The sequence below is a fragment of the Vipera ursinii genome (assembly GCF_947247035.1).
Source record: "Vipera ursinii genome assembly, chromosome: 3".
Classification (NCBI taxonomy): Eukaryota; Metazoa; Chordata; class Lepidosauria; order Squamata; family Viperidae; genus Vipera; species Vipera ursinii.
Window position 1 is genome coordinate 111876669 of NC_139516.1, and position 15493 is coordinate 111892161.

Here is a 15493-nt window from a genome sequence, read left to right on the forward strand (position 1 = left end):
AGTGCCTGCTTAAGTGGATATCATTAGATGAAGTACAATTAAATCAAATTGATTTTATTATTGGCACAGGGTTGAAGAACAGCTTAGCTTTACCAGCTGAGTGACTATGGACAGATCATGAAACAGATCACAATGTGTTTATGTGCAAGTTCCAAGATAGGCTAAAGTGGAAGAAGCAAGCCAAACAGTTTTCACAATATGATTTTCAGCATATGCCCAACATTTTCAAAAGCATCAGGAATGGCTCTGAACCTCATTGATGGAGAACCAAAGGAACTGTGGAACTATGAAATCAAAGAAGCCATTAAGCCCACATGTGAAAAGAGATTGCCAAGACCAAGAAACAGAAGAAAGTAAACTGGATGTCAGAACAGGTAATATAAATTGCCAAGAGGACAAGAGAAGTCATAACCAATATCTCAGAAAGGGACTTAACAAATAATTTCAGATAACTGTTATAAGGGACAAAAAGCAGTTTTACCATGACATTTTTAAAGACATTGGTGATAGAAACAGAAAAGAAACAAGAAACTATTTCAAAAGTTCTCCAAACTCAGAAGGAATTTCTAACCCTGAACTGTTAAAAGTTAAAAGAACAGAGATAGCAGCTAATTCAAAGAAAGTTTTAAAAAATGAATGGAATATTGTATTCTAAAATTTGATAAAACAGAGGTGTCAACTGTCAGGATATTTTACAAAATATTCCTTATTCACAAGTATTAGTACTAGAAGATGAAGTTAGATCAGCACCTCATTTATTCCTGGGTCAGAAGATTATAGGAATTGATAGAATAGCTACAGAAATACAGCAAGCAACAGAAAAAATAGTAAGAGCTCTAAGCAAACTATTCCAAGCATAGCTGGAGAATACTACAATGACCAATAAATTGGAAGAGGTCATCTTATCAATATCAAAAAAGGTAAACTTAGCAGAATATGGAAACTATTGTACAATATCATTAATTTTGTGTGCAGGCAAAATTATGTTTAGGACCATCCAATGTGCTTTCGAGCTGTATATGGAAATGGAGATGCCAGAAAAGGCCAACAAACATGAGATAGTATTGCTGATGCATGCTGGATAATTGAGAAAGTCAAAACAACACCAAAAGGAGATCCTCTGCTTCATTGATTATAGAAATTTGCTTGACTGTGGTTGATCATGTCAAATCAAAGAACGTGCTTACAACAATGCAAAACTCAGAATATGTCCTTTTCCTCATTTTGATCCAACAACAGTTCAAGGAACTCTTCAACTAGAGAGTCCTGGATGTCAGCATCCACACAGAAGTGTTTATTTACCACACTAAAATGAAATCTACATTTTAAAAAATTATTTTGGTCGCCCTTTGCAAATATTTAGCTGGGGTGGGGGGGAATATAAGGTGATTAAAATTGTAAGAAAAAGCATCATGTAGCAGCGCTATGTATAAATAAAAGGACTCTTTCATCTCTCATTCACAGTGAGTTGGGCTTTTCGTCCCACAAATAGTTCTGGAGAAAAAGACAATAAGAGCCCAGCAAAACATCAGGGATTATAAATTGTAGTGAAGCAGAAGATTAGCATTTAACAGTTTATAATGCTTAGCAGTTAAACCATAGTTAACTGCCAAAACTCAGTATGATCAACCTGGAGATTGGCATGCACATATTAACTGCCATTTTTTTCTCAATACGTGTTCATTATGTGACTGCCAAATCCACTCACCTTCAGCCAAATTCTGTCATTCAAATGTGTTTTCTCCATGTCTGTATCCTGAAGAACATCATTTTTCATACAAGGAAACCAAGCCAGTTGTGATTCACTTGCCAGAGTCTCTTGATGATGGGGCCTGCACACCTAAAAAGAGAGAGAGAGAGAAAGAAAGATTTTCAGTGCTTCTCGGAGTTGGAGAGACACACTTTTATCACATCAGAAACAATATGAAAAGCAAGGGAACCATAACAAAAATCTAAAATTCATATTAGGAAAAATACTTAAGTCAGCTTGGTTTGGAAATATGTGCAATATTTGTGACCCTGAAATGACCTAATAAAAGTACTGGAATTCAGAACTAGAAATAACTAAATAGCATTTTTTGTTGTTTCTTTCAGAAGTTCTATTTTTTAAAAAACTTGTGTTTACACACACACACACACACACACACACACACACACACACACACACAAACATCCAACCATGGCATCCTTGCCCCCACAGTATCTGCTGGCCTACTTGCCCGGAACTTCCATCACTTCCCATTTAATGACTCATGTGGTCTCAGGGTTATGACAGCAATCGGAACTGCTGGGATTGCCACACCAAGTGATGCAGTCAGGTAATGTCACACTTTATGACTACATTTTTTTAGTGACAGAAAATCCAGTCCCTATTGCCATCGTAACATCTTTTTTTAAAACCATTGTGCAAAACTTTATAAATGCACAAGAGACAAGCTTATATGCACACATTGCTATTTTTTATGTTTTTTTTAATACATGTAGTCCTCAATTTAGAACAGTTCGTTTAGTGACCTTTCGAAGTTACAACAGCACTGAAAAATATGACTTTTGACCATTTTTCAAAGTTACAACTTTTCCAGCATCCCCATGATCATGTGATGAAAATTGAAATGCTTGGCAACTGGTTCCTATTTATCACTGTTGTTGTGTCCCAAGGTCACACGATCCCCTTTTGCGACCTTCTGACAAGCAAAGTCAGTGGGGAAGCCAGATTCATTTCACTACCGTGTTACTAATTTACCAACTGCAGTGATACACTTAACAACTGTGGCAAGAAAGGTTGTAAAATGGGGCAAAACTCACTTAACAAACGTCTCACTTAGCAACAGAAATTTTGGGTTTAATTGTGGTTGTAAGTCAAGGACTACCTGTACTGGGGTTTTTTTTTCTATTTAATTAATAAGGGCAAAAAGTTGAAAATTAAAAAAAAAAACTATTGAGAGTTCTAATCATTTACATAGTAGTTTCTACACATGGGCAGCTCTCCCTCTGTGGGGATTTAGTCCTTGCTGTAGCATCTCTATAACCACGCAGTACCACTCCGAGTTGTAGATGGTATTCATCTTAAGGACTGCTGTTCAATACAAAATCAAGCTAGCCACGCTTGTGGCAGGAGAGATTTTATGAGAAAATATTTAAAATGCTGGTGGTTTTACTGGAAGATTGGAGAAAAAGAATTGGATAGTGGTCCACATCTCCTTCGCTTAGATGCTGGTATATAGAAGTTTATACTCTCATGCCATGGTTAAGTATATAAAAAAGAAATTAAGCATTTATTGTAGTCTCTAAAGGGTTATTCTTAAGTTTATATATCTTGGGGGGAGACACTGGTGTAGAGTAGGATGATCTTTTTAATTGTCAAACCAAAACCCTTGCAAAACAGATACTCCTTAACTTTGAAATTATAGAAACCTGATATAGACAAATATTCTTTAACCCTGATGGTCTCATGCTTGGCAGGAATAGATGCCAAGTTTAAAGTAAGATAGGCTTGTCCTTGGCAAACGTCAATGAGATGAGACCATCAAAAACAGATGTGAGTAATGGTGATTCAGAGCCTACAGTACATAATTAGTCAGAAATCCACATAGATGGCCTTTGATGCAGATCTAACTGGGAGGTTGCTAGTTGTCAAGAAGTTCAGCCTGCATTGTCTCTCTGGATTTTCCTGAATGTCATAAGACACATAGCTCTTTCTTACTTTTTCTGATTTTTCTTGAAGTCTTGAATATTCTCTGATTGTTTTATGTTATGTCATTATGTTGCTTTTTTATATTGCCCTGAAATAAAGCCTAAAGCACTAAAGTGGGTGATGTTATTGCTTCCGAATCTAGAAAAAACGTGTGACCTGACACACAGGGCCTGGACAGAACAATACAGCATTTAAGCACATAAGTTCTCATTTGTAACCTGACATAACATAGCCAGACCATTGGAAATAATGAGGCCTAACCCTCCAGAAAAAAAGCAAAAGCAAAAACAAAATTCAGCTCTTTAAATTTTTAAGTGGTATGTGAAAGATGAAAAATGAAACATCTAAGTGTAAATAAAGTACATGGTCTACTACTGACCTAAAATTTGAGCACAAAGGAATTGTTCACACTGAGGGAAAACTACAGGAGTGGCGGAATCCAGACTGCCTCATATCCTCTGGGAATGAAATTGCTCCTCCATTTTATTGAAGAATATATTTTCTATTCTATTCTACTCTGTTCTGTTCCATTCCATTCCGTTCTGTTCCACCCCATCCCATCCCATTCTGTCCTATGATTCTATGTCATTTTAAAGCAGAATCAATAGCTGGCAGACGTGGAATGTTTGGAACAGCCATTTTTGTGAAAGAAAAGAAGGAAACAGACACCTTCACAAGAGGTTCCCCAATCACCATGGACACTGGACATTTTTTCTCATCTTGGTGGGATGCATAGGCATCTGATGCCCATTGATCCACATAATCTTTTGGGGTGAAGAGACCACAATCCACAATGCTGTTCCTTTCCTCAAACGGCTCACAAATGCCATCACCTTCATGGACATAGCACAGGCTTGGTTCACCTGCAAAAGTCAAAAATATGCCAGAATGATAAATCTCAAATTTTATATCTATCATTTAGGTATAATCTTTCTTCCTCTCCTCATGCTTGAAAGGTACATTTGCAAGAGATCACTGTGAACAGATAAAGAATTCCAAATTCCATAAATATTGATCCAGGAAAATTTGAGCTACATCCTTTTAAATGCCAATTATTAACATTGTTCTGATTTTGTTTTGTTTTTCTCCAAACTGGAAAGAAATTTAAGAAAAGCCATATAGGTAGTCCTCAACTTACAACAGTTCATTTAGTGACCATTTAAAGTTACAACAGCACTGAAAAATATGACTTATGCCATTTTTCACAGTTACGACCTTTGCAGCATCCCCATGATCATGTGATCAAAATTCAAATGCTTGGGAACTGGTTCATATTTATGACCGTTACTATGTCCTGGAGTCATGTGATCACCTTTTGGGACCTTCTGACAAGCAAAATTGATGATTCACTTAACAACCGTGTTACTAACACATCGACTGCAGTGATTCATGTCAACTATGGCAAAAAAAGGTTGCAAAATGGGGCAAAACTCACTTAACAAATGTCTCGCTTAACAGAAATTTTGGGTTCAATTGTGGTCATAAGTCAAGGACTCCCTGTACTCTTATTGGGAAGAGAAATCAAATATCTCTAGTATCTTGAGCAATACCCATAGAAAATTGTAGAGAGGTAGACTTTTGTATAAAGAGAAGGGGTGCTGGGAGCATAGCTGTCATGGGCTGAGGCCGAGTGCTCTTTTCATTAAAAAGGGAATGGCTCAATTGATGTGAAATTTAAATTCGGATTTAAATTTCTGAACTCTTAACAAATCTCAGATACAAAATTCAAAAATGCCTATGTAAGTAAGACAAGGCTACAGCAAAATTATAATGAAAGGAATAGCAGTGGGCTAACGTTTCTAGACTCACCAATACAGTGGTATCCTCTTTCTGTTTTACAGTTTCTCGAGCAACCATCCCCCTCTAATAGGTTTCCATCATCGCATTCCTCTACAAGACTCCTAGGACAATAATATTAAAATTCTTAACACATGCAATACTTAGAGCATGTGGACATCATATGCATTATCTTTTTCACCTCCTTACCACAGCTTCTACGATGAAGGACACAGCTGCCTGAACTGCAGTATAAACTCCCATTTTTAAAAATCAATTTATTCTTACTTCCACAGAGGCAGAGCTAATATGGAACTATCCTGCTTTTGGTTGCAAAGTTGAAGAAATAATTCTTCTTTGATTAAAAACAAAGGGCTGAGTTAGCATTTTGTAGTAATTTAAACACCCATCTAATTTGGGCCAGACATTCTTTAAAGAAGAATATTCTAAGGGTCTTCCAGCAGCATTGTGGGGAGGACTGAGGGCACAGTACGCCTGGAGAACAAACAGTTCATGTTATGGTGCTGTAGCAGTCATCTTCAAAAATTGGAACTTACCTGCTTACTCGCCCATCCCCACAATAGGAAGAGCCATGGATGTGGAACAGAGGTGGGGAAGCTTCACTTATAGCAGCTCCTGCTACAGCCTGCACTTGGTACTGGTAGTGTTGGCCTATTGTGACTTCCCTGGAGAAGTAAGTAAGAAGAATTATACCTTATGACAGAACAAGCCATAGAGGACATCTCTAGATCACACAAAAATGCAGACTAGGAAAAAGCAGCTATGGTCCATAGACTCAGAACACTCCACTTCCTCTTGTGACATATTTCCACATTCCAAGGATACTCCATATATCTATAAAATCCATCAGCCAGAAAACCTGTGGCTACGCAAAATGGAACTTTTCAGGCAAGTAACACAGAGAAACTTAATAAATTGGTATTTAAAGAAGAAAATAATTTTGAATTTTAGAAGATATTTGTCTTCCTGGAAAAGTATTTTAAGAATTTCTAGTTAGGGAGACAGAGCATGGCTTGTTCCCTACTGAAAAAGGGCAGAAGACTTGTTTTTACAACGTGAGCCCAGAATTCCTGTAACAAAGTACCCTATCCAAATTAAAACATCCAATATATGCACCAAATTAGACGACTCCAGTGTAAGTAATTACAGTTTGTAACAAGTCCTAGTTGCATCCTTTCAAATCCTAACATTCACCTGGAATGTTCAAATGAAATCTTGCCTTTAGGGCCATTCCACTATCAGTCCTTCTAATTGGGAATCAAAACTTGCTAGCTAGGATACTATCTTAGATGTTAAGTGATGAAAGACATACTGGAGACCCCACATTTGCAATAAAACCTGGTCCAACCACATTGCTTTGCCCAATCACTTCTTCATCCAGGATAGTATATCTTTCGCACTACAAGAAAGAGGTATGTTCCTCGTTGAAGCAGTTTGAATGCTTCTAATTGAAGTTTGGTTCTCTTTTTGCTTTTAGAGACATCTCTTGGCTACTGTCTTGTCATGGCATATAAACACATGCTGTTTCTAGGTAGTACATCAAGAAAACCAACCAGAGTTTATAGAAGTCAGTGATATGTGATGATTCTTCATACAATCCCACTTGTGCAGTTTAGGCTTTCAAAGGGATTAGCAACTGCAGTGAATGTCATAGGTAACTGATTGTTAACCAGAGAATAATGTCTACCATATTAAGTAATAATGAACAAGTGAAAAACCTGCTGACATAACTTACAATAGATGTGATACTTTATAAAGTGGAATAGAAAACACTGCTGGGATTTCATATGATACTTTAAAATATTCCATTGAAACAATTACAGATCCCTGTACCCAGGCAAGATTAATTGTTTTGTGGTTTGAACAAGAAATAATTAAAGGGAAAGCTATTGCTTTGGAATTTATCTCTGGCAAGGAATAATCTCTCTTCAATTTGCAATGGCAATTTCCAGAGAGATATGTGGCTGTGTCAGGTAGAAGGAGCTTTCTGTAAATTAACCAGGGATCCTTGTGGAGCACAAGTCAGCAGATAATGTGATATGGAACTAATCATATTATACATAACAAAACACACCATTTTGTTGGATTTAAGTAACACAAATTAATTGACAAAGTATATGTGCACACTTCATGAGGCAAGATTCATTTGGTTATAGTGGAGGAGCAATGCTTTTAATGTATCTTTAAAATATCAAAATTACTGCATTTGAAGACCAGAGACTTCAAATTGAGTTTCTTGAAAAATAAATTATGTTAAAAAATATAAAATATCTCTATGATATTTTGTAAAGCTGAACAAGAAAAATTAAAATAATTTTCAAACAGATATTTTATTGAACAATGTAAAAAAATAATAATGTTCCAGTAGTAAAACTTATTCTTATTCAAGGGTATATGATCATGGGTAGCTATTATTAAAGTATCATTCTTTCACTCATTACTTCCTTTTTGTTTCCTTTTACCGTGTATGAAACCCAAAGCAATGCCGAATGCTTTCAAGGACTTAATTTGTTCTTTCTCATGTATAAAAAGGAGAGCTGTAGCCTTTTTTTTTCATTGGTGGGAATATGGCTACAGGAGAAGACCAGTTTCTCCAGGAAAGAAGACTTTATTGCAACATGGAATGTTCACTTACATTCAATAAATTTTATCCATTTCAATTTGATGAATTGATTCTAGGAGGTCTGAATTGCAAAGATAAAAGTTTTTAGGGACAATATCCTTGCCCTTCTTAGAGACAAAAAAAATTGACCAGCTACGTGAAATCTAAATCGGCCCCTACAAGGCTAGCAAAAATACATTAAAAAATCTCACCGACATGCTGGAAATGCAGAAAGCTTCCAGGAACTTACTATCACATGTGGTGGGAATGTTCAAAAGCGCAAAATTTTTGGCACCAGATAAAAAATTGGTTGGAAGAAATATTATTACAAAAAACTGATTTAAAACCAGAAATCTTCTTATTAGGGATTATTAATGATAAACTCAGCAAAGCATCTTTTTACTTACTATTGCATATTTTAACCGCAGCAAGATTGGCCTATGCCCAAAAATGGTAAAGAAAGGAAACCCCCACTGAAGAAGAAATAATAAACAAAATTTTATCCTGCGCCAAAATGGACAGGTTAACTTTAGAGATTAAAAATAAAACTGAAACAGAGTATTATGAAATTTGGAAAAATTTGTACGATTGGTTAGAGATAAGGAGGATCACTGAGCTGACTATCGATTGATTAGTTGATAATGTAAAGACTTCTTATTAGCACCTATATCAGGACACAACTGAAAGATATGTAAATATATCGTTGACGACTGAAAGATGGTTTACCAGAAAATTTACAGATGTTGTATGTACATTTTGTTATACTCTGTCCCGTCATAAAATGTATTTTAAGTTTCTGTTTTTCTTTCTGTCACATAAGGTAATACTAATAGCAGGGTTGTAGCCAGGGAAGTTGAATCATGTCCACTTTTATTTTTAAATGTACATTTAATTAAAAAAATTCTAAAAAGAAAAAGAAAAAGAAATCTAAACCGGACTTAGCCAAAAAGATAAGGCATGAACTGTTTCCTGGTATCAGAAATCATGAACTTGCCTCATCTCAATCTTTGGAAAGAATAATTCCAGAAATCACATTAGCTACAAGAACATGTAGGTCACAAATTTGGTTTTGTTGGCTCTCTTCTAGCAGAGGTACCTTCCAAATTACTTGATTTTGATCTGTTCTATGACCTGGCAACCAGGATCATTTTAAAAAAAAAATCATTTATATGGGAGGATCCCTGAATGATTTTTCTTTTTATGAATTTTAACATAAACTAATTTGATCCATACATTTCAAATAAATGAACAATTGAAACAATTATCTTTTGCACTTTCAAAATGTTCTGATCGGTTTTGAGATTAAACTATACCGCATTTATTTTAATAAGTATTTTAATGCAGACTTTTTGTTCACATTATCAATACTGCGATAGCAAGAGAATTGACTATGGTAGTAAAGCAGCAGGTTGCTGTCTCTTGTTCTACCATTATTCCTATCCCATGGTCAACCTACCACCTTATCTGCTGCTGTTTATTTGTATCCCAGTTCTTGTTATCATTGCTCCATGTGGCAAAGCAACAAGGTCTAGGACAACTCACCATGGCCGACTCACCTGGCCAACTCACCCCAGCCAACTCACCATGGGACAATTCAATCCGAGAACTCAAGAGAGGGACAACTGAATTGGAGCAGGCCTTGTCTTGCTTAAGGTTGAACCGTCCTAGAGGCTAAAGTGACGCCAATTCTACTTGCCCCTCTCTTGAATTATCCCACACTGAATTGCCCTGCAATCAGTTGTCTTATGGAAAGTTGGCCACGGCAAGTTGTCCCGAGGTGAGTTGGACACAGCAAGTTGTCCTATTCTGTGGCAGCACTCCCAATCTGTCCTACAACATGGTTTCCAACAGCTACTAAGAATCTTCAGAATCTGAAGATTATTTAGGATGGAAATGCTATTTTCTTTTCCCATTTGTTACCTAAAGTACCACAAGATTAATTGAATTATAAGATTCCAGGTTAAGAATCATCCTTTCGTTTTCAAAGTTTTAAGATTCAAGGGAGGGGGGGAAAAGGGGTCAAGCTAAATCTAAACTGATGCTGTTCATCCTGATAACATCTGTTCCAAAAATTATTTATCAGGTCTTATTTTTATAAGTGAATGCAGTGCAAGAGCAAGTGGGAGTTGGGATAGTTCATCTCTATAAGTCCCCAATAGTGGTAGAATTTGTGATGCTACTGGCAAATGCGCAAGCTAACTACTGCTCTGCACTCATTTTCAATGGATGACAAGTAGTCAGTAGTCAAGAAAATAATGAAATATGCAATTCAACTTTGTTTTCTGGGATAACTGCAGCCAAGCAGCCAAATGAAGAATTGAATAAAAGTACAGCTATTACACAGCTGGACACAGACCAAGTTTGTGCCATTATTAAAAAAAAGAATATACTTTTATTGTTATGATTTTAAAAATTCTACAATACTTTTCCAACAGCTCAGTGATTCTGAAACATAATGAGGGATTATTTAAACAATTTATTTAAGACATTGGTATAGAGTTCTTCATCCAATAAATTCCAGAATGGTTATCAGCAATAACCAATAATGTGCAAAACACCTTAACATTCATTGTCAATATGCTGATCAAACCTACCACACAAACCAAAACAAAGGGTGTATTCTGTGAATCCTTACAAAAACCAAGGAATTCATGTCAGAGAAGCCACATTCAGAAAGGCCTTGGGTTTTGTCTATTAAGTTGTCAAAACAAAGCATGACCAGATCTGTCCAGTATATCCAGCTTGTCCACTAATATACAAGTGGTTCCTCATATGCCACCCCAACAATTGAGGCAGAAAATTCTTACCTGAGATCTAGAATCACAGAGGCAGCCAAAGCAATTAGCATTACATCAATAAAATGTGGCCACTTAAAATCTGCAATTACTGTGTTTTCATGGAAAGCTTCCAAAGTACATATTTATTTGTCTTACATTAAATTCTGTAACTTTTACCCAGCATGAAATTCCTCCAAGCTTTGTCTCTAAGTAGCTAAAGGGAATCACTTATCCATGAACAACATTCTTCCTTTGCAACAGTTTGTAATCATCCAGTTAAAATGTAAAACTTAAGAAATGTAAAGATAACATTGTTACAGCTTTTACATCATTTCTGCTAACAATGAAGGACTGAAGAAATTAGAGACAGGAGCAGCCAACCCAACAGTGGTGGAGCAGTGGGCTAATGCCTCCTTAAGTAACACCAGCTGCCTGCAACTAGTGCAGGTTCTAGTCCCACCAGGCTCAAGGTTGACTCAGCCTTCCATCCTTCCGAGGTAGGTAAAATGAGGACCCAGATTGTTGGGGGCAATAAGCTGACTTTGTAATAATGCCGCTGGGGGGGGGGAAGCCCTAATAAGCAGGCATATACATAGAATGAAGGCTATTGCTAAGCACATTGGTTTGTGCTTAAATTGTAAGCCGCCCTGAGTCTTCGGAGAAGGGCGGGATATAAATGGGATTAAAATAAATAAAAATAAAAAAGCAGGCTAATGGATAGGGGTGAATAACAAAGAAGAGAGGGTCAATCTATTCTCCAAAGCACCTGAAGGCAAGAAAAGATGAAAATTAATGGATGCAATGGATGGAAACTAATCAAGGAGAGATCCAACCTAGAACTAAGGAGAAATTTCTTGAAGTCAGAGCAAAAGTAATCAGTGGAATGGCTTGCCTTCAGAAGTTGTGCGTGCTCCATCACTGGAGGTTTTAAGAAGAAATTGGACAGCCATTTGTCTGAAATGGCAGAATCTCCTGCTTGAGCATAGGATTAAATTAGAAGACCCCAAGGTCCCTTCCAACTCAATTATTCTGTTCTGTTATCAAGCAGGGTAGCACAACTTCTCCAATTCAAAAACCTATATGAAAATATTTGCAACACTCTGACATTAATTTAAATGGATCTTAAAGTTCAAATTTCAAGTACGAATCAATCATCTCATTGCTTCTGTTTTCATTGGACAGAACACTGGAATTATGATATATTTTCTACATGATACAATCTGACTTACCTTTTTTTTCTGAAGGGGAAAGAGTTGGAGTCTTATTTTTAAAAAAAATGAAAAGAAAGAAAGAAAATAGAAATGCCTTTTCAGAAGCCTACAGATTCCTGAACACTATTTTTTTTTTCACTCACTTGTCAATAAATGTTCTTCCTGGCTGCATCACCATTGCTGGGGATCCATCTTGGAATGGGGGGTCCCGCAGAATCCTGTACTTTACACGTCTGCAGTTTGAACAAAGGAGACTGTGTGGTGTGGAGATCAGTTGTGCAGCATCTATCTCCATCATCTCATCAAAGGTATAAATCTTTAAGCCAGTCACCTTCTTGGTGAGATTCAGTTTCACCGTGAGGGGAATGTCACAGAATGTATCCATAGGTCCAAGGTGTACAGAATCCCCCTGCTCTGTCAGAATCTCAATATCTGACAGTGCTTTGGAATTTATGGAGAAATTTGTAGTCCATATCAGCAAAGAGTCAGAATATACAGGATATAGGAAGTAGAGTTCCAAAATGCAACCAAAAGGCTTAAGGCAAGGAGTGGTCATGCTCACATTAAACAGATTAAATTCAGGGCTCCAGGCCTGCAAGCTGGTTTCACAAGGCTGAGTTACATCTGGAGGACCTAGAAAGACAAAAATAATGGAAGAGTTTTCTGAATAAGCAAAGTGAAGTGGAATTTCAAAAGCAGGGTCATAGGGACATGAGAAAGGAGATATGGAGATTTGGAAATAAGGTTTACCATCTCTTAATGAGCCAATTTTTTAATCCACTTCAAATTTTATTTCTGATATCAAAATATAAATAAATTTGATTGGAGCATGGCATCCTAATTTCTCATATAATATATTATTTCGGAAAAACTAGCATTGCTGAAAAAAGGGTAGAATAGAAATCTGAATAATAGCAATAGAAATAACACTTATACAGTATACCAGGGCTTTTCAACCAGTGGTACGGGTACCACCTGTGGTAGATTGGCACCTAGCAGGTGGTACGCGACCATCCTACAAAAGTGGTAGCGGGGGAGGGGAATGAGCTGAACGAGTGGCAGCACCGCACAAGCCTGACCGAGAGATGGCTGGAGCTGCAGGGATGTTAGGGCTCAGCAGAAGTGCCAGGATCAGTGCCGCTTTCCAGCTGATCGACGCTTCTTCAAGGCTGTCAGGGCTCAGTGGAAGCGCCAGGATCAGCGCCAGGCTCCAGCTGGAGCTTGGCGCTGATCCTGGCACTTCTACTGAGCCCAGAAGCACCAATCAGCTGGAATGTTGCAGCATCTCCAGGGTCTTGTGATTTACATTCAGATGCTTGGCAACTGATTCATATTTATGACGGTCACAATGTCCCAGGGTCATGTGAAGTGACCAAAACCTGCTGCAACCACCCAGCAGATGAGGGGGAATAAAAACCAAACACCCCCCACCCTACCGCCAGGCAGTGGCTTGGGGGGCACTTTTTTCAGTGCCACTGTAACTTTGAACAGTCACTAAGAGAACTATTGTAAGTCGAGGACTACCTGTAGTTCATCACTTTTTTCCTTTTTTTTTTTTTGGTCATCAAGTTTTTGACACCTTGCTAGGCGACTGGTGGTACTCGGATGTTGCCATATCAGCTCCCTGTTGAGCCTCGGATGGCTCCCCACCTTCGCTCTTTTCGCCGCGACCTGAAGACTTGGCTATTTGAACTTGCCAGCCTGGACTGAGGGACTGGGGTTTTAGATTTTAAATTTTAAAATTTAATTTTAGAATGTGTTTTATTGTTTAGGGCTACTTGGTTTAATTTATTTTAATTTTTGTATATTATGTGTTGTATATAGTGTTTTAATTGCCCTGTACACCGCCCCGAGTCCTTCGGGAGAGGGGCGGTATATAAATCCTAATAATAATAATAATAATAATAATAATAATAATAATAATAATAATAATAATAATAATAATAATAATAATAATAATAATATCCTAAAAGTGGTACAGTGGGTGAAAAGGCTGAAAAGCCCTGCAGTATACCACTTCATAGTGCTTTACAACCCTCTCTAAGCTGTTTACAGAGTCAGCATATTGTCCCAAACAATCTGGGTCCTCATTTTACAGACCTCATAAGGATAGAAGGCTGAGTCAACCTTGAGCTGGTCAGAATCAAACTCCTGGCAGTTGGCAGAATTAGACTGCAGTTCTGCATTCTAACCAATGTGCCACCATGGCTCTAATTGCTAACAGCCCCCAGGGGGAAAAAAAGAATATTTTTTCTTCTTCTTCTGAACAGGTATTTCCCCTGCCTTTCAAAGGAAAAATATAACAAATGGCTCCGTGTTAATTTATAAAAATTCTTCCCCATATGAAAAGATATGAGTCTTTCAGACTTTAGACTTAGATTTAGTTCAGGACAAATGCTGCATATTAGAAATGATTTTTTATGTCTATGGAAGTCACACTCAACAACAACAATATAATAATAAACTAATTTTATATTACTTTTTCCCTTTTGCAAAATTTCAACTTACATACAAAATGGATAAATTAAACTTGTGGAATCTTTATATAGTGATTGCTTTTTGCACTGCTAACAACTGACATTTTGCTACTGAGTTTCATGGGCACAATCTAGGGGTTACCTGGTATCCCTGAACTTAGGGCACACAAGATGCCTGCCAATTAGAAATTGCCTCCTATAATTGTCTCTTATATACAGTGTCAAAGAATGCCTGAGGCAGAGAGGGGGGGAAATTAGTCAGTGAAGTTGTACAATACCACTTTCCCTGGACTATACCTTTTCAGATAACTGACAAAAACAGCAAACACTGAATTACAGTAGGTATCTGGGTTTTATCTCTCTCTCTCTCTCTCTCTCTCTCTCTCTCTCTCTCTCTCTCTCTCTCTCTCTCTCTCTGTGTGTGTGTGTGTGTGTGTGTGTGTACTTTTTTCCTTCTTCCAATTGTGTCCAATTCTGACACTGTTTGGACAATCCCTGCAGTTTTCTTGACAAGGTCTTTCAGAAGCGGTTTGCCACTGCCTCTTTCCTGGGATTAAGAGTGAGGGACTGGCCCAAATGTCTTCATGCACAAAGCGGAACTAGAACTCAGAGTATCCCAGTTTCTAGCCTGATGCCTTGACCACTCAACTAAACTAGCTCTCTCTATCTCTATCTATCTATCTATCTATCTATCTATCTATCTATCTATCTATCTATCTATCTATCCATCCATACAGTACATACATACATACATACATACATACATACATACATGCATACATACATACATACACCAGAAGACAGCCAGATCTTTGCTTCTTTTGTCAGAATGCAAAGGAAGGGGGAGAGAAGGAGTTCAAAGAAGTTACAGATCTCTAGTTTACCTTCTTCTTTGCAAGTGAAATCATTGTAAATATGCTTTTCTCTGGCTCTCT

The 15493-nt window shown here is 37.3% G+C and overlaps 1 protein-coding gene across 1 annotated transcript in view; it reads right to left on the reverse strand.

Moving 5' to 3' along the window:
• PAPPA2 (pappalysin 2) overlaps window positions 1-15493 on the reverse strand; it is a gene marked incomplete at both ends in the record, with an annotated part of 159355 nt that overhangs the window by 68666 nt on the left and 75196 nt on the right. Inside the window, 5 exons of the mRNA XM_083357379.1 lie at window positions 1709-1840; window positions 4364-4557; window positions 5504-5595; window positions 6028-6156; window positions 12225-12714. Coding sequence (XP_083213505.1) covers window positions 1709-1840; window positions 4364-4557; window positions 5504-5595; window positions 6028-6156; window positions 12225-12714 — 1037 coding nt within the window. The remainder of the gene's footprint in view (window positions 1-1708; window positions 1841-4363; window positions 4558-5503; window positions 5596-6027; window positions 6157-12224; window positions 12715-15493) is intronic.